This window comes from Belonocnema kinseyi, chromosome 4 (assembly GCF_010883055.1).
Source record: "Belonocnema kinseyi isolate 2016_QV_RU_SX_M_011 chromosome 4, B_treatae_v1, whole genome shotgun sequence".
Lineage (NCBI taxonomy): Eukaryota > Metazoa > Arthropoda > Insecta > Hymenoptera > Cynipidae > Belonocnema > Belonocnema kinseyi.
The window spans coordinates 46468461-46495316 of NC_046660.1; the positions used below are offsets into that span (position 1 = coordinate 46468461).

Here is a 26856-nt window from a genome sequence, read left to right on the forward strand (position 1 = left end):
GGGCAGCGGGGCAGCGGGCTGGGGCAAGGGGCAGGGGGCAGGGGAAGATCCCCATTTTTCTTCTCCCGACCGATCCGCGCCAGGTCCAGGACGGCTCGGCGATTTCAGTTCTTCGCGGGCTTCACGACGGCTCGCACACGCGTTTCTCCCCAACGATCGATTTCAGGAAACGCGCACGTTTCCCAGCATCCTTCTAACCACCCTCCTGGTGATTTCAGTGCTTTTGTGTCGTCGAACCCGCCGGGACCAATTGGAACCCACTGGAACCCATCCATCCACTCTTCCCCATCAGCAACACCGGCCAAATCACTTTTAAATCTTGCCGCCGAAAATATTGAAAAATAATCTCGTTTTTATCGAATCGCGTCTGTGTTATCTCATTTTCCAGTGTGTGTATGTGCGCACGGATTTCCACAAATTCTACCCTCTGCCTTTGATCTATAACGACGGAGAGGACACCATCAAAGGTTTGTTATTTCGCATTGCAAACTCTTCGCGCGCTTTTTATGTCCAGAAAATAAGCCGGCAATCCCTCATCTTCCAGCCTAAATATATGAATAAAATCATTATTATTCTCCAGACAGTTTCGAAAGTTTTCATTTTAAGGGTACACTCATGAATGAGATTTAATTAAAAGTACGATTGTCTGTGCACTTTTAATTCAAAATTGAAAAAAAGTTAGGAATCAAAAAGTGGCCGATAACAATTCGATTATAATTGAATGGAGAATTAAAAAGTTTATGAAGGTGTCGAGATATATGAGGCCGTGGGCACAGGAACGAACACATCCTCGGCTAATTAGAATATAGCTGTTTTTTATGAGCGTGGAAGAGGAAGAGGGAGCCGATGGGTTTAGGAGGGGGGATAAGTGGGGGAGGGGGGAAGAGCATGATGGTGATATATTTTATTACACGAACCCCCTGCCGGACATGCATATTTAACGCTTCTATGACCGATCGTTTCGCAATACTGTCGTACTTTTAAAGAAAGGGTCTATCTGCATTTTTTAAAATGAAAAATTAGTTTTTTTATATCGTTGGACTCGTGCTAAAAACTGAATTAACTTGTAGAAAAGGTATGGGGTTGTTTAAAAACGTCAGGTTACCAGGGAGGAGGTAATGGATTTTCTGAGGATTTTTGACGTATGGGGTGTGGGGCTTACGAATTACAATTTTTTGAAATGCTTGACGAAATGAAAATTACAGGTTTTATTTTACGAGCATCTGAATACAACCTTCACAATCTTTTTCATAATCCCCTTTTCCCCCCTTTTTAAATAATTCCTTTTTTTTCTCTTGTTTTTAAGAAATTTTGCCCGTTTAATCATTTTTTTCGCTTAAATTCGAGCGAATGGACTACTTTTGTTAAAAAAAAAGTTTTTCTTTATGAAAATTAATCACTATAGTTGAGCATTTTTCTCTTTTGTAGAAAGTTGAACTATTTTGTTAAAAATTGATATTTTTTAGTTGAAAATTTAATTACTTGGGAAAAAAGTGAACTATTTTACTAGAGTTTTGTTGTTTTGTTTCAAGGTTCATCTCTTTAATTTAATTGAAAATTTAACTATTTTCTTAAATAAATTGTTTGGCTTTTTGTTAAAAATTCGTCGTTTCGGGTTAAAAATAAACTATTTAATTAGGCCACATGATTAATGATTTTTTTCTTTATCGAAAATATAACTATGTGGTTAGAAATTCAACTATGCTATTGAAAATTTAATTATTTTTTTGAATAGTCAACTAATTTTTCACTAATTTTTTGTTATTAAAAATTTGAATATTCGATTAACAAATTATCTTTCTTGATTGTACATTGAAATATATGGTAAAAAATTGAAATATTCTGTTTCAAATTCCTCCCTTTTTTTTTGTTAAAAATGGATAGTTTCGGGGCAAAAATTAAATTTTTTTAAAAGAAAACTTGTCTTCTGATTACAAAGTTTAACAATTTAGACTAACTTTTTTTCTTTCTTGACTGAAAAATTGTGGTTCGTTAAAATTTGTTAAAGTTATTATTATTTTTTTTATCACTTTAGTTTAAAATTCAACTTCTTAGTTGCAAATGAACTTTATATTATAAATTTAACTGCTTGGTAAAAAATTCATCTTTTCAGGTGAAAAACTTGAGTGTTATAATGAAACATCATCGTTTGAGTGGAAAATACTATTATTTTAGTATAATATCCAAAATTTGGTTCACATTTTTTCTCTCTTGAATGAAAACTTTTTCTTGTTTGAAAAATCATCTCTTCTAATAGAAATTCATCTTCTAACTATAAATGAAACAATCTGACTAAAAACTGAAATATTTCGCTGTTAGTTCATATTTTTATGAAAAGAATTAATCTTGTTGATTGAAAATTAAACTGCTTGGTTGACTTATGATTTACATTGTTAATAAATTATTTTATTAGTTGAAGATCCATATACTTATTTGAAAATGGAACTATTTCGTTGAAGATTCTATTTTTGGTGTAAAAATTGATCGTTTTTAAATTTAAATTTAACTATTTGGTTGAAAATTAACTATCTTATTAAGAATCCATGATTTTAGTTGAAAAATGAACTATTTTGTAGGCAAGAAATTTATTTAGCTTACAAATTCAATTCATTTAACACAAATTCGTCGATTGGGTGGAAAATTGTATTATTTATTAGAAATTCCAAAATTTGAATGACATTTTTTTCTCTCTTGAATTAAAAACTTTTCTTGGTTGAACATTCATCTATTTTTGTAGAAATTTTACATTTTTTTGTTAAAAGTACACCTATTTCGTTAAGAAAATTATATTTTCGCTTGAAGGTTTTCTCTATTTTAGATGAAAATTTAACTATTTCATTGAAGATTTAATTATTTTATTGAGAAGCTATCTTTTTTGGTCAAGAATTTAAATTAAATTAAATTAAAATTAAATATTGTTAAAAATTTTGACCATCTGGTCGAAAATTTATTTTTTCAAGTTGAAAATTAAACTATTTGGTATAAAGTTTAATTATTTTGTTAAAAACTCGTCATTTTTGTATAAAAGTTCCCTTTTGCATAAACGCAACTTTTTTGTGGATAATTAATTTTTCGTTGTTGAAAAGTTAGCTAGTTTATTGATGACTTATCTTTGTAAATTAAAATTTCAGCTGTGCAGTTGATAGTTTAATTATTATGTTGAAAATGCTTCCTTTTTGCATTAAATCTGAAATATTTAGTCGTAAAACTAACTATTTGCGGATAATTGATTTATTTTTCTAAATTTGACAAATAGATTGATAATTGATCTTTTTGGATTGAGAATTCAAGTATTTGCATAGAAATCCAACTATTTTGTTTAAAAGTTATATTTTTCTATTGAAACTTAAACTACTTTTTCGAAAAGTCATATTTTTTATAAATATTTAACTCTTTTGTGAAAATTCTTTTTATAGGAAACATTTATCTTTTAGTATAAAAGTTCTTTTTAATTAAAAAAATTTAAATTTAAGTCTAATATTGTTGGTTAAAAATTCCACTGTTTTTTCGAAAATTGAATTATTTAGTTGAAAATTCAATTGTCTTGTTAAAGCGTAGTCTTTTTTATCGAAAATTCATCAGTTTTTTCCCCATTTGTCTTTTGGATAGAAAATTCGTCCTTGCCGTTAATAATTATATTTACAGGTTGAAAGTTAATTGACTTAATTGAAAACTATATTAAAAACGTATCTACAGTTTCGGATTTTCAACGATTTAAAAAATAAACATTTATTATTTTAAAAAGTTCGGCAGGTCATATTGTAATTAAAAACATTTTTATGACAAAATCTAAGGTGCCGAAAGTAAATAAAAATTGTTATGATGGATGTGGTTTCCAAAAAAATGTAGGTTGTCATTAAAGGTTGTCATTTTGTCATTAAATTTATTTAAAAAAAGTTTTTTAAAAAAATTTCTTTACAATGGTTCCTACACCAGTTCGCAATTACTGTCAATCATAGTAATTTTAAATAATTTTAAAAGCTAAAAAAGTTTTTTTATAGTTTGTTCACAATTTGTTTTAATACTGGAATAAATTACTTTTCTTAACGTTTCTTTTCTTCTTTTTTAATACATTGGGCCAACGAGCTTTTTGTTCGGTAAAAGTCTGCCGATGATGGCTTAAGATTTCCCGGGATATTACGATAACCGATATAATCGGCGAAGCGTATGAAAAGGAGCTTTTCCTGGCCTCGCGAGTCACTTTTATTTAAGATGAAGAATTGAGGATTCTTCTCAAATAAAAGAGACGTTTAGTGCCTTTAATATATTTTTAGGAAGCTTTTCAGGAAGATTAATATGCTGCTGCTTTCATATAACATAATAAGGCGCATCTATTATGCACAAGGATTATTTCTTTCCTTTTTATTGAACCATTTACTTTTCAAAAGGAACTATTTATCGCTACCGTTACTGATTCAAAATGTAATTCTTCTTACTTATTTTTAGAAAAAATTACTGGATACGACGTTTTGAATTTTGAACATAATAGAACTTTGACTATATTCGTAATCAGCGACCAAAAAAACCCCGGAGGGCCCATTTTTAAGCCACGAGATTAGTTTTAAAAATTGTGTCTGCTATATTAGATTTGGCATTTAGAGCTTTGGAATTTGACTCCAGATTTGTCTTCAGAGACCCAAAAAAAAACTCCCAGGAACGCATTTTTAAGCCACGAGACTATTTTTTTAATTTTTTGTCCGTTATCTTGGATCCTCCTTTTGAATTTGGAAAATTTCTAAAATTTGACTCTAAATTTGTAATGAGTGAAACAACAAACCTATTTTTAAGGCACGGGACTAATTTTTTAATTTTTTGTATGCCATATTGGACCCACCGTTTGCATTTTTTACATTTCAAAAATTTGATTAAATTTGTATTCAGCGACCCAACAAAATTTAAATTTTGGAATTTTGAATTCACATTCGAATTCAGAGATCCAAAAAACTTCTGAAACCCCATTTTGCAGAAACGGAACTAATTTTTTGTCCGCCACATTGGATCCGTCAATTTAAATTTTGGAGGCTTTACTTTAGATTCATAATCAGAGACCCAAAAAACTCTCGAAACCTCATTTTGAAGCCACTGGTGTATTTTATAGTTTTTTTCCGATAATATTCGATCTCTTGTTTTTAATTTTGGAATTTGGACTTCAGATTCGCAACCAGCAACCAAAAAAATCTCGGAAACCCAATTTTAAAACCACGGGACTAATTTTTAAATTTTCCGGTTGCCATATTATATCCATGAGCGAAATTCCTTTACTTTTCCCTGATTTTCAGATTTTCTCTGACCATATATTCAATGAAAGAACTTAGTTCCTTTTTTATTTAATCTCATTTTTTGATCACCAACATCCTGGTCAATTTATCAATTAAGAAGAGTAATCTTCACTCTTTCTTTAAACTCTGCATAACGAGTAAGCGAATTAAAAACAATCCAACAAGTCACTCTTTATTAATTCCGTGACCTTCAGTGACCCAGTCATGCAAGTGAGACTATTGAGAATTTTAACCTTAATCCATAAAAACAAATTTTAATTACATATTTTGTTTTCGGTATGGTGTTTGTTTCTTTAAAAATCAATATGATTGAAATGGATGAAACCTTATTCTCACATGAACAAAAATTTTAGAAGTGAAACTAACATTCTTATAAGAATGGATATCATTTTATTACAAATAATTATTTATGATTACCTGCAAAAGAAACACACGCAAAGTTTCGTGTTAAAGTTTTCAAGTAAAATTATTTTGGCTCAAAATAACCTATTTCTAATTAAAAAACGCTATCATACCCTATTACTGTTCACATCTTTTAAGAACGAAATTTTTTATTTTGTATATCAACAAGAAAAATTTAATGATAAAATTTCCTGTCTTATTTTTATTTATCAAAACTTTTTAATTTTTTTTTGCAAACACATTCTACATTTTTATCATAAAAAATTATCTAAATCACAAAAAAATGTTTAATATCATTTATAGAGCTTCTCAAGTCTATTTTGTAAAAATACTTCTGCTTAGCGAAAAAATCTGAAATTAAATCGTTATTAATTGTTAAAATGTTCAATTTATTCTTTCTTGTGAAAAATTTGTAATAGTTTATCCGGTAACTGGAGGTTTCGAAAAGTAGACACATTAAAATGGCCTAAAAACCTTTTCATTCTTAAAGTTGCAAATAAACTTCTAACATTATTTTCAAATTTTGATCATTATTCCTGAATTATTCAATATATTATTTAGATAAAATTAATGACATTTGAAACAAAAATACTGCCATTTCAAATATAAAAATAGTTGAATTCATCCAAAAAAAATTTGAACACAATAGATACATTTTTTAACTAAAAATAAATTATTTTTCTCCAGTTGCATTTTAAACCAAAAAGGATTAAATTTTTGAAAAAACAATTTTACACAAAAAAATTTAATTTGTTCACACAAAAATATAAATTTTTAACGAAATAGATGATTTTTTTAATAAGATCAATTTTCTACCGAAAAGACGAATTTTAAACGAAATAGTGACGTTGTCAACTTAAGAAATAAATTTTCAAACGAGAAAATCCAATTCTTTAAGCAAACAGTTCCATTTTTAACCAGAAAAAAGTTTCAAACATTTCACGGAAAATTCTAATCAGTCTAAAAGGTATTTCGAGCTTTTAGATATTTTGAAAATAAAAATTCTTTCAACTGACTCGAATTCGAATTACCCCTACAATTTAAAAAATTTGTTTAAAAATAAAAAATTACTTATGAACCTTTCAACTTTTTTATATATTGGTATAAACCGTTTGAACTGTTTAAAAATATTTTTAAAGTTTCCTTGAAAATTAATTTTTCAAACTAAAAAAAATCTTAGGAATCTTAAGAAAATTGTGTAATTTTCTGAAGCCTTTCAAAGTTAAGTTTTTATACATTTTTTTTTTAATTCTGAAAAATAGAGAAATTGTCTCCTAATCTTCAAGATTCTGTTTTGACTACTTTGGAGTCCTTTCAAATACTTGAAAGTCTTTTTAAATATTCTCTTAAAGTTGACTTTTGAAAATAAAAAATCAGTGCAAATTATCTTATGGATTATAAGAAATATTGTTTACCATCGTGAAACCTGTCAAATATTTTCAACTTTTAAATTAATTTTGAATCTTTTTGAAACATCTAAATGTTTCATAATATTACTCGAATTTTTTATAATACTTGGTTATCACGCAAATTTCAAAATTGGCTTTAAATTCCTTTATACACTTTTTCAAAATTTTAGAAAATAATTTAAGATGTTATGAAATCATTGTCAATTTTCTCTTAAACTTGATCTAAAAAAATGAAAAATCAGTTAAAATTTTACCACGAATTTTGTGAAATTTGTTTATTATCGTAAAATATTTTAAAACATTTAAGAAAGTTCAAAAATTTTAATTCCAAATATTTAAAAATATACTCTTTTTCTAACTTTAAAAAAATGTTCTTATGTTTTAAAATAATTTTGGATCTTTTGAAAAGTACTGAATGTCTCGTAAAATTGATTGAGTTTTTTTTATAAAACTGGTAATATTGCTAATTACAAAGTTTTCCTCTAAAATTGTTCACATTCTTTTTTCGAAATTTTAATGAATAATTTTAAATGTTTTGAAATCTCTGGCAATTTTCTCTTAAAATATTTTAAATTTCTAACAAAAAGCTTTTTTTTTAATAAATCTTTAAAAATCTACACATGATATTTGCTCTATCAAAGTTCCGTGCCATGGGCTTTTTAATAATTGGATAGGAAACTTATTACATTTTGTTATGACTAACGAAATGAATTTTTAAATTTTACTAGTCTTCTGTAGTAGAAAATTCCAAACAATACCAAGTGTTCTTATATACACAGAGATACAATGTAAAAAGTGAGAAAGAAATGAACGAAATGTCTTCGTTGACATCGAGTTGGCTACGCTCCAAAAACAGGAACACGTATGTTCGCCGAAGAATCAACAGTGCGAATAAAAGCTGACAAGAGCATGATTACTTCCCTTTCGCATGAAGTTAATTCAAAAAAAGACATCTTTTAAATTGAAGAGCAAAAATCGATTTTCCATTAATTTTAATACCTTAAACTCAATATTAAATTTCAATTAATATAAGCGCTTTATATGCGATTATTGATTTTTCTGTCTTACGAAATTTTTTAATTAAATTATAAAATAAAATACGAAATAAATGTAGAGAGCTGCCATTCTTGGGTCGCTCCGTGTCATCCCTGTAGCCACCCATCTCTCGCTCGTGAGACGTGGCCATATGCATGATTCACCGTGTTTCTACTCAGAGCAAGTATCATTTTTATTTTTAACTAATTGTTTTTTTTATTTAAAATCAGGTTTTTCCAGCGAAAAATGGTAACATAACTTAAAATTGCCCTGAAATTGTAAATCGTTTCTCAACTCTATAAGGAGTTACAACATATAAAACGAAAAAAAAACATAAATTGTAAAACAAATTATGAATTCAATGATTGAATCATAATCTAGAGAATACTGATAATTCGAAAAATCTTATGAGTTTTTAAATTAATAATGGCAATTTTCGACGAAAAACACTAACATAACAAAACTAAAAATTAATCTAAATTGTAAATATTTAAAAAAAATGAATGATTTTTGTTTAAAATAACCTATTCCCAGTGAAAAAAATAAATTAACCTTAAATTGTTCCAAGATTGTAAATCTTATTTGAAGTCTACTCGTGTATCGATTTGCGATGAAAACCTTCAGGTTTAACATATAATTGAACACAAAATTTTAATCTTCTTTTAAGTGTAATTATTTGTTGCTCAACATTCCGATTTCTGCCATAGAATTCCAATATAACCTAAAATTGTAAAAAAGTTTAGAATCTAAATATCAATTTGAAAAAAGGCACCACTATAATCCAAAATTGTTAAAAGATTATAAATTTTGTTCAATTTAGAATTATTTTGTTTGTGAATACCGATCTTCGTCGAAAAACACCAACATAAAGAAACTTTATTCTAAATTGTAAATCTCCTTGGAAATATGATTTTCTTAAAATTAACCGATTCCTGATAAAAACTGTGAACATTACCTTCAATTGTTCAAAAATTATCTTCTTTTAAATCTATATCGATATATCCGGTGAAAACCGCTAGCTGAATCTAAAAATATACAAAAAATGTAATATTCTTTAAAAATCGAATTATTTTTAACCAAAAATACAAAAATCCAGTACAAAACCTCAAGATGTAAAACTCCAATGTAACCTATGATTTTTCAAAGCTGAAGAATCTTCTTTGAAATCTACAGATCGCTTAATAACAATTTAAATTTCCGACAAAAAAAGATAACAGTCGAAAATCGTTCTTCATTGTAAATTGTAATTCTGAACAAAACAAGTAATTGGATTTACATCTACTGATTTTGGCTTAAAATGACCAATTTCCTATTCGAAAATTGCAAATATTGTTCAAACTATAAAGATTTTAATTTTAAAATACAAATTTTTGGTTTAAAACGATAAACTGCACCAAAATCTCTTAACATTTGCCTTTCTTTTTAAGTCTTTTTTTTTAATTCAAAAATACCAATTTTCGACGAAAAATACTTACACCATCCAAAACTGATAAAATATTTTAAATCTTTAACATTATGATGATTTTTGTTTTAAAATTCAAATTTTTTGTGTAAACTCTAACAAAACCAAAATTGGTTGAAATTTACGATTTATAATTTAACAAAAAATTATTTAAAGATTCTAAATTCTGTTAAGATTTTAATCATTTTTGTTTTCCAATTTCAATTTTGAGTGTAAAACGCTAAAGTAACTTAAAATCATTCAAAAAGGATAAACCTTTGAAATCTGATAATTTTTCTATAAAAAACTGTAAACAGTAAAAAACTATAACAAGACCGAAAAAAGTAAATTGATGAAAAATTTTGAATCTTTGAAATCTAACAATTTCTTATTGTGAAACGCTAACGTAACCTAAAACTTGTTGAGAATCTTGACGATGATTTATTCTTCTAAAGTTTATATTTAATATAAAAATTCTTTTAAAAAAATACACACTTCGAGCAAAAATCACTAACATAAAATATGTATAATATTTTCAATAATTTATTAGATAATATGAAAGTTTAAAATTATTCGCCCAAGACTGTTTAAAAAGCACAGTAATATTTATCAATATGCATAGGCTTCTCTATGATTTTTATGATTAAAAGTGATTATTTGTAGATTTTATTTTAAAATTAAAGATATAAAACAACTTGAAGTAGTGAAAAGGCAATCGAGGTTTTAACAACAATAATTGAGAGATTTTTTACAGATATCGTTACACGACTTTTTTAGATAGGATTTTTTTAGTATATAAAAATCCTGACAAATAAAACCAGAAATCCAACGATCATATTTGGACTACCACTACAAAATGTTCCTATTGTAATCTGAAAAATGATCCTCCTAAACAAAAATTCCTAAAAATAATTTGTTACAAAGAAAAACTACAACTCATTACAAAAGTTGTGATAATTAATTATCATATAAAAAATGTCATAATAAATTTTTTTAATTTTTCCATTTGTAAGCAATGAAATATATTTTTAACTTTTACCAATTTAAATACACGTGTAAGCTCACGTGAATGAAATCCACTGAGTCGTAAGTAGTAAAAGGCGGGACGGAAAAGGCAGAGTAATTTTCTCGTTAAGGGTCGTTGAGTGACCGGTCTCGGACTTTTTAATCGATTGATTCATTCCATAATTAACGAATGTAAAGTGAAACTCTGAATTTGAAAATGTTCTATTAATAAATCTTTCTTTAGAAATATTCTTAATAATTAAAAAAATAATATTTGGTACTTGTGAATATTGAATATCTGAAAGAGGAGCACCTACATATTACGTGACGGTATTTTTAGTGATTTTTAACTTAGCCCTCTCTCTTGTGACAATTTGTACTAATGACAAATTTTTCAGTGGAGTTCAAATCAATTAAAAATCCTAAAGATGTCAAAATGTCACGTGCAACTGAAACTGATCTGCCCCCTTTTTTTAATTACGAAATATAATTGTAATTTGACATAACTGCCAAACGAACAATGAGTGATTACTTCAACTATTTGACACTAGTATGAGAATAATTTAAATTAAGTTCTTAGGACATTTTTTTGTTGAGAACTTTGATATAATTTAAAGAATAACCTAGTCGGCAGATTAACTTAACAGATTAGGGGCCTCACATAATCTTTTTTCCTTATCAAAGAATTCATATTTTTCCTGTTACCAAGACACTTTACATTTTTCGTTAAAAACAGTTTTAAAATTTCATTATTATATTTAAAATTCAACTGTTTCGTTAAAACGTCATCTTTTTTAGTTGAAAATTCAACCATAGTGAACACTCGCCTATTTGAAATCTCGCTTATTTGAAATTCGGCCTATTTGAAGTCCCCTATACGCGGTTATTTGAAATTGCGCTGTTCCGTCACCTCCCGCCAAATGAAAAGAGGCCCGAATTTCAGATCGACCCGCGCTTTTCGGCTCATGCGCAGTTGAGAAAGTTTCTTAGAGCACGCGCATTGATACGAGGCCGGGGCAGTCAATGAACGTCGTTTGACAAAAATAACCTGAAGGTCGCGGTAGAGGTGGGGGCCCCTCCAGCCTTAAAATTATCGAACGTGTACGTTTCAAGGCCGTTAAAATGGGCGAGCTTTCACTGTACTTGGCTTAAGTTTAACTGCTATAATCACAATTAATTATTTTCGTTTAAGATTCATCCCCTTTGTTTAAAACTGAACTACTTTGTTAAAAAATCGTTTTCTTTTTGGTTAAAAATGAATCATTTTAACTAGAAATAAAAATATTACATTTCGTGTTGAATTTTTTTTAGTTTTAAATACAACTTTTTGCTTAAAATTACATTTTTCTATTGAAAAATTCTTGTATTTTGTTGATAATTCATCTGTTTGTATGAAATTAATCTTCTTAGTTAGAAAATAAACTTTCTGGTATGTTGAACTTTTTTTGTAGAAAACCCTTTGTTTTTTGAAGATTCATTATTTTAATTAAAAATTTAGCTATTTGGTTGAAAATTTTAATATTTTTTTTTTAAATTCGTTTTTCTTTTTGTAGAAGGTAAGTCTTTTTGGTACAAAATTAACCTTCTTACCTAAAAATTAATTCTTGATAATTAAAAATGAAACTGCTCAGTAGAAATTTAATCTGTTTTGGTTGAGGATTTAACTATTTTGTTGAAAATATATTTTTTGGGCTTAAAACCTAACAGTTTGGTGGAATATTAAACTATTTGTTTGGAAATTAACTTTTTTGTTGAAAATTCATATTTTCGGTTATAAATTCACTTAATTTGGTAGAAAATGAACCATTTTAGTTAAAAATAAAACTATTTATTTGGAAATTCAACTCATTTGTTAGAAATTGTTCTTTTTTGGTTAACAATTAATGTATTGTCTGAAAATGTAGCTATTTCATTCATGGTAAAAAATTAATTAATCGTTAGTTGAAAATTTTACTATATGGTAGAAAATTCCACAATTTGTTAAAAAGTCGTCTTTTTACTGTAATTAAAATGGTTAAAAATTAGTTTCCTTTTGTAGAAATTTTTTTTTTAATTTAGGTATTCCCAAAGCGTAGTATATAATCTAATTGTATTCGATTTTTTTTGTATTAGAACTTATAAACTTTCCCTATCAATCATCTGATGTTGACAAGTGAATAGGGTTCGGCAGGGGGGATAAGGCCTGTCAAAAGAGTTTCGCATAATTGATTGACGAAATTTTCGATAGACTAATTCTTTCACTTATAAGAAAGAATTAAATCGATGATGGTATATATTTTCGTAGTACGAATTCATTCAAGAATTTCGAATTTTTTTATACAATTGACTCAGAATATTTATGAAATTTTTCGAGCTTACCATAAATTATGTTTTTTTTTCATCCTTTCAAATATCTGAAATGTGTAAAAAATAAAGTTACTTTTTAAAGTAGAAGCAATTTTTGAATTATAACAGTTTCTAGGGATTTGACTAACATGTTGAATTCAGAAACCTTTGAGAAATTATAAGAATACATATTCTTAGTTATAGTCATAATTGAATAATTAAATACATAAATCTAAAAATATTATTATTAATTTTTTGAATTTTGTCTCAAAGTCCATAAATTTGAATAATATTTTCTAAAAATTTTTATTTTTTCTTTATATAGTTACAATTCAGACCTTTTCGACATATTAATATCTTGAATGAAAGATATTTGTCATATATGTGTTAAATTCGTTAAAAAACGATTTAAATTTCTAATAATTTAATTTAAAATATTGCAATTTTAACAAGATTGATGAATTTTCGACCAAATATTCAATATTCAACAAATATATGTATTATAAAATAATAACAATAAATTTTTAACCAAAAATGAAATATTTAAATTAGATTCAATTCTCAACTAAAACCATGCATCTTTATTTATAATGGTTGCATTTCCTACCTGAAAAATGAATTTTGAACTAAGAAGATTAATCCTCTACCAAAGAAGAGAATTCTTAACAAAATTCATTTATTTTTTATGAAATAGTTGAATTTGCAACTAAGAAGGATTCATTTTTATAAAAAAATGGAATAGTAAAATTTTAAGTTGAAAAAATTGATTGTCAACTAATAAAAAAATGAATTTTAAATAAAAAACGTCAATTTTCAATTAAAGCGATGAATTTTTTACTAAAACAATGAACTGTTGACTATAATAGTTGAATTTTAAACCCAAAAGATGAATTTTTTACGGACATAGTTAATCTTTAACTGGAATACTTGAATTTTCAAATAACAGTTTAATTTTCTGCCAAAGAAAAGAAATCTCAATCAAATGTAGTTTTCTCATCAAATAGCTGAATGATCAACTAATAAGAGAAGTTTTTAAATATAAATGTAATATTAAAATTTTCAGTAAAAAATTAATTTTCGACTGATAAAAACAGAATTTCCAACAAAATAGATAAATTTTCAATTAATAAAGGTAATTGTTCAAACAAATAGTTGAGTTTTTAACTGAAATAGTTTGATTGTCATTTAAAAATATTAATTTTTCAACCTTAAAATATGAAATAAAAAAAAACGTTTTAAACCAAAACTAAAACGGTGAATATTTGACCGGAAATACGTTTCTTTTTCTCAAAATAAGTTAATTTTCAATTGAATGAGATTTTTTTCAACAAAAATAGAATTGTTAAATTTTCAATTTAGAAAATCAATTTGCAACTAAAATGGTGAATCTTTAACTGCAATAGTTAAATTTTTAAGCAAAAAGATTAAGTTTCTACTAAAAAAGGCAAATGTAATTTCCCACTGGATTAATTAAATTTTCATTAAAAATATTAATAACTGACAAACAAAAAACTGAACAAATTAGTTAAATCCAGTAATATAAATATATTATAATTTTACAAAGGTTTTTCCAATTGATTTCAAAACTGAATATATAGTTCTAAATTTTCAATATTTTACAATGTTCTGTTATAATTTATGTTATTCATAAGTTTCTCCATTAGGAATCATTTTAGTAAAACAAATCCGTTCCCAACATTTTTTTCTCCAAAGTAAAATAATTTATTTTTAAATCGACAGAAAATAATTTAAGAAGAAAATGATATAAAATTTCTAGGTAATATTTTTTTTATTAAGCTTATAGAATACAGAGGAAGCTAATTTTTCAATCGATAATTGGAAATATTATTACCTTGTCTTCAAGTTAATAAAATATTTTCCTCGGGAGAGACATGACGGATTAAGCCAGTCGATTTTCGATCTCGACACTTTAGAAAGTGGAAACCATGGTCTTTTCTCGAAACTGGAACGATTGGGTAATCGGTTTCCGCAGTTTTCCCTCCGGAAAATTGCCCGCAGCTTCCGGGTATGAAGTACTTTTGACAATTGAGGATTTTCCGAAGTCACTCCCTATATTTAAAGAAGTAAAAATAGTATTTTAAATAAAAGTTACAAGGCCCTTTAAATATAAAAAACCAGCATTTAAAAATCTAAAACTTTCGACACAAAAAATTACCTTTTAAGAAAAACGGGTCTCCATCACATTTTATAGAAAAAAATTGTAATCGCTTATCACTCAAGCCGCTTTATGTAAATTTTATTTTTTTCAGAATACGTAAGCCAAAGCTAAAAAATAATATGATACTAGAATTTTCTATTTGGCAGAATTAACTTTGAAAGAGAAAAAATTTTTTTTGACAAAAGATGAATACTTATTCTACAATGAAGAATTTTCTATCAAATAAGATGAATTTCTAAGAAAACTGTTGAATTTTTTATAAAAAATGGTAAATTTCTTTTAAAGTTGATTTTTCGAGAAAATAAATTAATTTCTACCCAAATAGTAGAATTTTTAACTAAAAAGAATGAATTTTTTTACCAAAAACAGCTGTATATTCAGCGGAACAGTTACATTTTCGAACTGAAGAAGAGAATTTTGTAAAATAAATTTGAATTTTCTACAAAACAGTCAATTGTTAACCATGATGTATACATTTTTTAATCAAAATATATCGATTTTAAATTTAAAAGAACGAATGTTTTGTCCAAAAAGACAAATGTTACAAAAGGAGTTTCATTTGATCAATAAGATTACTGTTTAATAACATAGTTCAATTTTCAAACTAAAATAATGAGTTTTCAACTGAACCGATGAATCTTTAACTGTAGTGGTAAAATTTTCTAATAAAAATATAAATTTTTAAGAAAGAAGTTGATTTTGAACAAAGCAGATGAATTTCTAACAATGAAGATGAACGTTTTACCAAAAAAATGGACTTGACAAAAGTTATGAATTTGCAATTTAAATGATAAATTATGGACCAGATAGTTGAATTTTAAACAAAAAAGATAAATTTTTAACTACAAGCTTAATGTTCTACTAAAAAAGATAAATTCTCAACAAAATACATGAATTTCCGGCCAAAAAATGATCTATTTTTAAAAACTTGAAACGCAAAAAATCACCTTTTTAAAAAAAGGAAATCAGTTATGTTTTATCGAAAAAATTTTAATTAAACGAAAGATGAATTTATCAATCCACAAAACACGAATTTTCTTTTCAAAAAGAGGATTATTGAACAAAGCATTAAAATTTTTGACAAAAAAAGTTAATTTAAAATTAAGAAAGATCAATTTTAAACAAAAAAGATCAATTTTATATCCAATAGAATGAATTTTGTATCTAAAAAGAATGTTTTATTATGCAGTTGAGTTTCGAATTAAAAATACGATTTTTTCACAACATAGTTGAGTTTAGAGAAAATAGTTTTTAATCAAACAGTTGAATTTTCTGTATACAAAGATGAATTTGCAATCAAATGAACACATTTTTAAACAAAATAGATTATACTTTAAACAAATTTTGTTCTAAATATAAAAGTTCATTTTAAACCAAGATACCTTTTAAGAAAGAGAGTTTTAAATTAGTTTCTTCAGATAACAATTTAAATCTATTGATTTCTCAAACCACTTTATGTAAATTTTATTTTATTCAGAAGACGTAAGCTAAAGCTAAAAGACATTTTATCTAGAAACCTCTATTTGCTCAGCAGGTCTGAGGCACAAAGAAAATAAAATTACATTTAAGCTCCTATATATCTTCTTGAAAAACATTTCACCTGGTGCATTTTATATCGTATTAAAACTGTGCAGTTTTATTTCGAAATTTGAAATCTACTTTTATGAAACATTACGATTTTGCAGAAACAAATAAACTTTAATTTATATTTTATAATAGCTATTTGAAAGTATATTTTTTAAATAAAAATAAACTTTCAAAAATCAAATAGTGCAAGAAAATTGCTCAAGAAGCAATAAAAAGAAGTATGATCTTTAATAAATTTGTTTGAAAACAAATACTGAAGAAAATTGTTGTGTGCAACAATATCTAAATAATAAATAATCGTTCTCTAGCGTTCGATTCTTTTACCATTCTCAAAAGTTCGATTCAAAAATTCACAAATGTTCCTCTGTTAATTATTACTGCTTTTACAATATATTTCATAGGAAAAAAATTTATAGGAGGGTAGAAAAGAAAATTGAAAAATTTCTGAAGAATAATGAAGGAAACGGTGGATGCAAGGCGTGATTCTTTAGAAAAATTTCTATGGAAAATTTCTAGACAGAAGAACTTTTTAATGATTGAAACATTTATGTTTTGTTCAATATGCAATTTCGTTACAATGATAAAATTTTATTTCAGCAGGCACAATTTCTGAAGATAGTCCGTAATGTCTTTTTCTGACCCTATTTCTAAATCTCTTTACTTTCTTTATTTGAAAAATCAAATTTTTAGCTGCTTTAACTTTAAATCCATTTTCAATTAAATTTTTCAGCGAAAATTAGAATTTTTAACCCTTTGAAGCATACATTTTTCCTCGCATATGGAATTGGTTGAAACTTCGTTCACTACATGTTTTTTAGTTCGCATATTATGAATTTAGAGTCAAAATTCTGAAATTATCAAAATTCAAAATAATGATCCAATATGACGGACAAAGCATTTAGAAATAAGTTTCGTATCTACATAATGGGTTCGCGTAGGTTTGGTGGGTCGCTGATTATGAATTTGAATTCAAAATTCCAAAATTCAAAATGGAGGATCCAATATGGAGGCGAAAAAATTTAAAAATTGGTCCTTAATATCTTTTTAACTGACTCGAATTTTTCCTAAAAAACTTTAAATCCTTAAAAATAAAATATAAAATATTTTTTAATTTTCTAGATAATATTTCGGCATATTTGAAATATACAAAACTCTTTTTAAATTTCCGTTAGAAGCCAAGGAACATTATGTTTATATAGCCTTAAAATAAATAAATCACCTTTTCTAGTTGAAAATTCAACTAGCTAGTTCAAAGTTGAACTATTTTGTAACAAATTTTGTTTGTTTGTTAAAAATTTAACTGTTTCATTGTAAATTCTTCTTTTTTGGATAAATTGAACAGTTCTTGATTTAAAAATGAAAAGATTTTTTATGTCAATATCTGCTATTACAATGTTCGTTAAAAATTCATTTTTTTGTAGAAAGTTCATTTATTTGATGTAAAATGAAGTTCTTTTTGGAAAATTCTTACTTCCGTGTTAAATTTTTATTTTTTTTTTTGCAGAAAATTCTTCTCTTTTCTAAATATTTAATCTTTAATGGTTAATAATACAGCGGGTTAAAAATTTATATTTTTTGGTTCAAGTTTCATATATTTTGTTGACTTTTTTTTAAAACTTCAACTGTTTTTGATTTAAAATAAAAATCTTTGTTGGTTGAAATATGAATTATGTGCCAGATTTTGCATTGAAAATTCATATTTTTTAGTTATAAATGTAACTATTCCGTTGAAAATAAACTTTTTATGAAAATTTTAATTTGACATATCTAAAATCCTCAAAAATCTGTACTATGATTCTTTTTGTTGAGAATTCGTCTTTTTAGATTTAAAATTGAAGTATTAGGTTATAATTTTAACTTTGTGATAATAATGCAACAATCTTGTTAAAAAGTCATCAATTTTATTTAATGACTTAAATTTAAATTAACAATTCGTTTTTTAGGTTTAAAATAAAGTATACTAAATATTCTGCAGAAAATTTGATGTTTTGGATGAAAGGGTTCAATTTTTTTGGTAGAAATTTCATCATTTCGGTTGGAAATGCAACTTTTGACTTGAAAAATAATCTTCTTTGGTTTATAATTTGGTTAAAAATTTGACTTTTTGTATGGTAGAAATATCAGCTACTATATTGTTCGTTGAATTTGCATTTTCAACCAATTTTTTTTTCTTAGTCGACAATTAAACCGCTTTGTTAAGTATTGAACCACTTTGTTAAAAATCGAATTTTCGTTTCAAAATTTCTCTTTTTTAGTTGAAGAAATCAGATACTATTGATCTTTTCGGTTGGAATTTACATTTATAACTGCGAATTTAACTATTCTAGTTTCGGTAGAAAATTTATCTATTTTCGTTGAACATTCTTTTCATTTTAGTTTAAAAATTCGTCTATTTTGATCGAAATTTAATCTTTTTTTGTTAAAAAAAATACAACTGTTTGATTACCAATAAACGGGTTTAGTTAAAAATTAATCTTGTTAACTGTAAATTTAAATATTTTATTTTTTGTTGAAAAATTATATTTTTTAGTTGAAAATTCAACTATTCGGTTAAAAATTCAAGAATTTCGCGGAAAGTTTGAATTTCTTACTAGAAAATTAATCTTCTTGGTTGAAAGTTCATATTTTCAGTTGAAAATTGGTCTATTTGTTTCACAATTATTTAATTTAAAAGAATTAATTCAAACATTTTCGTGAAAAATATCCTTATTTTCCCTGTTTTAGAGCATTTTAGCCTCAGAAGCCTATTGACGATATAGCAAAAAAAATATTAGTCGACATAAGCAAGGGATGTAGCACAAAATTTTCAACACTTTAAGCTCTATTTCAGTTAGCTTCAAATGATGCACTATTAATAATGTTAATATTCTCCTTTAAATTAATTCTTATTGGATTATTTCCGAAAATATGCTATGTTTGTGGAAGCAGCTTATGAGATTAGCGCCAGAGGTTATTTACGTTATAGGCTTTAAAGTTCTGATTTAGTATAAACTGCTTTTGCACAATGTTCGAGACAAGTTGGTACATCCAGAACAGCTGGTGGGATCGCATGTACGCAATTCGCTTTAACGAATTAATGGCTCTGCTGATAACGACGTGGAGTGAACCCTATAGGCAGAAATATGTGTGTATATGTATATGTATAGCTTTGTCTGTACAAGCTCTGTATTCAACAACAAACAGGCAAAAACGAATTCATGAAATAATAGAACGGAATTACGGATATCAAATCGTAATAACCGTTGGCGGTGAGAAAATAAAGCACACAAAACTTGAATTCACTTTACGGGTATGCTGTCTGAAATAACACCTGAAAATAATAAAATAATACGTGAAATTAAAATATACCTGATAGTTGTGAATTAAATAAAATTATGCAGATACTTACCAATTAAAGAAATAAAACTGAATTCTTTCAAAAGTATCTTATCAGGCTTACCAGTCAAAAATACTTTTAAAAAAAATGCACTTATTGCATTTTTAAACAAACCAGTTAAATTTTAAACCAAAAAAGATGAATTTTCTACAAATAGAGGTGAATTGACGATGCTTTTTTGAAAAAATTATGACTTTTTTAACACGAAAAGATCAATTTTCAACGAAAAAGTTCATTTTTAACCAAGGAAGATGATATTCCATCAAAATATTTAAATTTTGAACAGACAAAGAAAGTTTTTGATTCAAAGGAATTTTCTTCAAATCAAAAGTCAAAGAAAAGTTTTTTTGATTCAACGAAATTGTTTTTTGTTCAAATTAAAACTTTTTTTAATTGGAAATGTTTTTCTTCATTTTGAAGTTATATTTGGTTAAACAAAAGAAAATTATGTTAAGGAAATGTATTTTTTTTAATTCTAAACAAATATTTTGTTGAGGGAACGAAAAAGTTGAATTTGAAACCAAATTATTGAATTTTCAACATAGGAAGATTAATTTTCAACCGAATAATCGAATTTTTAAATGAAAATATTAAGATTCGACTAAAACTAGTTGCATTTTTAATAAAATGGTTGGATTTTTAAGCCAAAAAAACGTTTTTTTTAGAAGACCGTTGAATTTCTAACACTATCTTCGTTTAAACTAAAAAGGATGAATTTTCAATAAAAGAGTTGAATTTTTAACAAAAATAGATGAATTCTAAACAAAAAATATAATAATAGACGTTTCAATATAAAAAATGAAATCAACCAAAAAAGATTAATTTCTTATAGAAAAAAATGACTTCTTAACGAGATAGTTCCATTTTTAACAGAATATTAAAGAATATTTGATAATATGTTTGCTACCAAATGAACTGTCAATCCTCTGGTCCATTTTATATTTTTTATTATTTTTATTATATTATTATTTATTAATATCTAATAATCCCCACACTGTTCGAAACACATGAAAATAATTTTGTATTCTACTTTTATTTGAAAATTAAAATTTTTAGCTCGAAAATTCATGTATTATGTTGAAAATCTGTCTTTTTTGGTGAAAATTAAACTATTTTATCGAAAATAAGTTGTTTTTTTGTTTGGAGAAAACTAATTTTATTAGTTAAAACTTCATCTTATAAGTTAGAAATTAATTGATTTTTTGTTGACAACTGAAACTTTTTTTTAGAAAATAAATTTTCAACAACAAAATATAATTTTCAAATAAAAATGTAACTATTCCCATTTTTGGTTAAAACTATGTATATTTTGATGGAACATTAAACTTTTGGGTTAAATACTCAATTATTTGGTTGAAAATTTTCTTGTTGTTGTAAGTGAATAATTTTTTTTTAATTTATTTAGTGAATTGAAGATTTAACTATTCCATATATTGTGGAAAACGTATCTTTTTTAATCGAAATTTAATCTTCTTAGTTCAAAATTCATGTTTGGTTAAAAATTCAACAATTTTTTTGAAAATTTACTTTATTTAGTTAAAAATTATTACTTTTTCTAAAAATGTAACTGTTTCATTTTTTTTAAGATTTGTTTTTGTTGTTGAATACTTTTTTTTGAAAATTTAACTCTTCTAGTTTTCGTATAAAATTTATCTTTCAGACTTAAAAATCGATCTATTTTATTAACATTTTGTCTTCCTTGGTAGAAAATTCATCTCTTTGGTTCAGAATTCAACTATTTCATAAATTATAAATTATTTTGTTACAAATATTCATTATTTGAGTTGAAAATTAATTTCCTCTTTAGATGGAAATTTAAACATTTTGTTGAAATTTAGTTTTTTACCTAAAAATTAACTTCCTAATCTAAAAATGTATAATTCTTTATCTTTCCTTTGAATGATATAATTTTTAGTAAAAAATTAATTTATTTTGATAAAACCTTATACTTTTTGGTTACTTTCAACTGCATTTAAAAAAAATGATAATATTTTTTGGTGGAAATATCGACTGATGGCTGTCTTGGCATAACCATTTAAGAGATGATGGGGCTTTACATATATATTGAAAAATTTAAAACAGTTAATAATAGATAGAATAGGTGGAATAGATAGATGTAATATCTTCGAAAATCGTGCGTTCTCAAGTTTTAGAATTTTTCAAAACTTTCAACAAAATTATTTTGTTATAACATTGTTCGAAAACCAATAGCGTAAAAACAAAAAGATAATTTGAAGAAATTATTTTCAAATTGTTTAAACAGTTGTTGTTCATTCAATTTGTAAAAAATTCGAGATACGGAAAAACTAATTGCGCCATTTGATTCAGCTAAAAATGACATAAAGTTGATGTATTTTGCCATTTTAAGCACTTTTCAGGGACGTGGTATAAATGATAAATTAACAATTGAATTATTAATATTTTATATTTATACTATTCTTCCATTTTTGGTTCAAAATTGATCTTTTTGAGTTGAAAACTGAACTATTTGTTTGAAATGAATGTAAGTTTGTTTTTATACCCAAAAGAAAAATTTAGAACAGCCAGGTAAAATGAAGAAATTGGTCAGGGAAAAGTGAGAAAAAGTTAGGGAAATTGGAAACTAGTATTTTCTCAGATCCCTTGATTGTGAAAAAATTACCTATATAAAAAATTTTTGTAATTATTTAAATTGCAGGTTCGCTGTTATGTCTCGACAACAACTTCCTGGTTGAAGGGCATCTTCTTAAGGTCGGAATCATCTGGAACAAAAAGGTAGCAGAGCGTTTAGGCAAATAAGAGGCACCAGTCGTTGAAATATGACAGAGACATTGAGGGATCCAGAACTGTTGGACTCGGAGAATGCTGACGTAGCAAAAACGTCCCTCAACGCAACATGTCCATCAACCTCGAAAACTAAGGACCTACCAGCCAGGGACACATGGAGCACCAAACTGGATTTTATCCTCAGTGTGGTAAACATTTTCGATCAAGCACTTAATCCTCTTAGGAGCCACTAAAAGCAAAAAGTGTCATGCTAATGGAAGGCTTGTGTTAAAAAAATGTAGGCTAATAGCTATTGTACACAAGACCTGATATATTTATATTCCCTGTGGATACAAATGGCCCAATTTCAAAATCCCTTCCACCCATTATTCTCAATTTAGAGGCTATTGCAACATTTCATGGAGTCATTTGGATTTCGAATAATGCTTATCTTTCTCGAATTTTATTTGGATGTTTTATTTGCCTAAAATTTTCATCTCACAATAAGAGACTTTACCCACTGAATAATATTTCTCTAAGTAAAAGATTCAAGTTAGGGCCAGGCATATTTTTTTTATTTTTTATTGATTTATTTTATTGATTTGTAAAGTCAGAAAAAGAGTACCTTTAACCCTAATTTGAGTCATCGAATATGGGAGACTTTACCCACTAAAGAATGAGGATCTAAGAAGAATATGATGGTCACGAAAAAAAATTAATTTATTCGTTTTTGAATTATCTTATATTATTTAATTGATTTGTAAAATCAGAATTTTTTTCCTTTGAGTCTAACATTTAAAACTTACTATGAGAGACTTTATCTATAGAATAATATCAGTCTAAGTAGAAAATGCAGATTAGGTTAAGTTGTATTTTTTATTGATTAATTTGATTGATTTGTAAAATAAGAAGCACAGTTGCTCCGAGTCTAAAACTTTAGAATTATCACGAGAGACTTAAACCACTGAAGAATGTGGATCTAAGTACAATAAGCAGGTCACAAAAGACATTAATTTATTTGATTTTGATTTATTTTATATTATTTTACTGATTTATAAAATCGAAGAAACAATTCCTTCGTGTCTATCATGTAAGACTGACCAAGAGAGACGTTACCTGCTTAAGAATTTTGATCTAAGTAGAAAAGGAAGGTCACGATATGACATGTTTATTGTTTTGATTTATTTGATATTTTTGTACTGAATTGTAAAATCAGAAACAGCTTCTTCAAGTCTAAAATTTGACCCCTACGATGAGAGACTTCACCTATTGAAGGATATTAGACTAAGTAGAAAAGTCATATTACGGCGAAGAAAATGAATTGGTTTGATTTTGATTCATTATATATTACTCCTTATTTTATTTACTTGGAAAATGGGAAAATTAATTCCTTCAAGTCTAACATTTATGTCTTAACGTGAGAGGCTTCACTTAGTTTAATCAGAAAAACAATTTCTTCGAGTTTAACATTTGACTATTACCACGAGAGAATTTACCTACTAAATAATGTCGGTCTAAGCAAAAAAGGCCGCTTGCGACAAGGCACGAAGGGTGGTAGTACAGAAAGAGATAACCCACAAACTGCAAATTTTTCAGAGGAGCAAAAAAGAATTCTGTAAAATCGTTATCACTATTGAAATATGAACCACAAGTTCACTCCAAAGCTACAATCAGACCGTTAAAATTTTATTTAAATGTTCACTAAAATTTAATTAAATTAACAAAAAAATTATTGTACTGTAAATGAGATTTCTGAAAAAATCCTTTTACCGCCATATGTTTTTGATTTATTAAAAAATTCTATGCAATGAACCCGTTTTTGATTAAGGTTTTGGTCTTCTAGTTCTATATTAGCGCATTCCTTACATACATATTGAGTTGATATCTATTCACTTGTTATTATTTATTCGTAAAATCAGAAAAAACGTTCCTTCGTGCGTGCCATTTGAGTCGTACTATGAGAGATTTCAACTACTAAAAGGTTTTGGTATGAGTAGAAAAGGACGATTACGGCCGGACATATTTATATCTTATATTATTTTTAAAATCAGAAAAACTGTTTCTTCGAGCCTAACATTTAATTCGTACGATAAGAGGCTTCACCTACTGAAACATGTATTATTGAGTAGAAAAGGAAGAGTACGGCAGTACGTAATGATTTCTTTTATATTATTTTTAAAAAATCAGAAACATCGTTCTATCGTACCTAAAATTTCAGTCCTACTATGAGAGACTTCAATTACTCAAAAAAGTTGGTCTGAGTAGACAAGGTAGATTACGACAAGACATATCAATTTTTTATTGTTTTATTTTATATTGAGTCCTACTATGAGAGACTTTAACTACTAACATGTGTTAGTATGCGTAGAGAAGGACGATTTCGGTCAGACATATTGATAACTGTTATATTATTTATTTTTAAAGTCAGAAAAACCGTTTCTTCAAATACAACATTTAAGTCTTACGATGAGAGGCTCCAACTACTAGAATCTGTAATTTTAAATAGAAGAGGACGAGTACAGTAGAACATAATGATTTCCTTTATACTATTTATCAACAATATGAGAAACAGCGTTCTTTCGTGCCAAAAACTTCAGTCCTACTATGAGAGACTTCAACTACTCAAACATGTCGGTCTGAGTAGACAAGGTAGATTACGGAAAGACATATCAATTTTTTATTCATTCCTTTTATATTATTTATTCGCAAAATCAGAAAAACCGTTTCTTCAAATCCAATATTTGAGTTCTACTATAAGAGACTTCAACTATTAGAAGATGTTTCTCTGAGTAGAAAAGGTAGATGACGACAAGACATATCAATTATTTGTTGATTCATTTTATAGTATTTATTTGTAAAATTAGACAAACTGTTTTTTCGAGCCTAAAATTCGAGTCGTACGATGAGGGACTTCAGCTACTGAAGGATGTATGTCTAAGTAAAAAAAGAATATTATGGCCAGACATATTGATTTCTTTTTAAAATCAGAAAAACTGTTTCTTCGAGCCTAACATGTAAGTTTTACAATAAGGGGCTTCAAATACTGAAATATGTAATTTTAAGTAGAAGAGGATGAGTACGGCCATACATAGTGATTTCTTTTATATTATTTATAAATAAAATCAGAAAAAGCTATCTCTCGTGTCTAACATTTCAGTCCTACTATGAGAGACTTTAACTACTCAAACATTTCGGTCTGAGTAGAAGATGTAAATTACGACAGGACATATCAATTTTGTATTGACTTATTTTATATTATTATATGTAAAATCAGAAAAACTGTTTCTTCGAACCTAAGATTTGCGTCTTACGATGAGAGACTTCAGTTACTGAAGGAGGTCAGTATAACTAGAAAAAAGCGATTATGGTCAGGTATATTTATTTCTTTTATATTATTTATTTTTAAAATCTAAAAAAATGTTTCTTCGAGCCTAATGCTTAAGTCCTACGATGAGAGATTTCAACTACATAAATATGTGATTTTAAGTAGAACAGGACGAGTACGGCAATACATATTGATTTCATTGATATTATTTATTGCACTCAAACATGTCGGTCTAGAAAATGTAGATTATGGCAAGACATATCAAATATTTATTGATTTATTTTATATTATTAATTTGTAAAATCAGAAGAACCGTTTCTTTAAGTCTAATATTTGAGTCCAACGATGAGAAACTTCAGCTACTGAAGGATATCGTTGTAAGTAGAAAAGGACGATTACGATAATCCAAATTGTTTCATCTTATGTTATTCATTTCTCAAATCAGAAAAACCGTTTCCTCAACACAGCATTACTGTCATACTATGAGAGAATTAAACTACTCAAGGATTTTGAGCTCAGTAAAAAAGGAAGATTCTAGCAATATTGATTTGATATTGATTTATTTCATTTTTTTTTTTAAATCAGAAAAACTTATTTTTTAAGTCTAATCTTGGCTTATTACGAAGAGATACTTTAACTACTAAAGGATTGTAAAATGATTTGATGAAACAAATCAATCCTTTCTTCGACCGTTGATATTTATTGATTTCAAATCGTAGATTTCAAATTATTTATGTCTTACGGTCCA

The 26856-nt window shown here is 26.7% G+C and overlaps 1 protein-coding gene across 1 annotated transcript in view; it reads left to right on the plus strand.

Annotated features, from left to right (window-relative positions):
* The first annotated feature begins 133 nt into the window (after positions 1-133).
* The window catches only part of LOC117171972 (sodium- and chloride-dependent GABA transporter 1-like), a 60554-nt gene continuing 33831 nt past the window's right edge, over positions 134-26856 (plus strand). Inside the window, exons 1-2 of the mRNA XM_033359669.1 lie at positions 134-467; positions 22716-22992. Coding sequence (XP_033215560.1) covers positions 22837-22992 — 156 coding nt within the window. The 5' untranslated portion in view covers positions 134-467; positions 22716-22836. The remainder of the gene's footprint in view (positions 468-22715; positions 22993-26856) is intronic.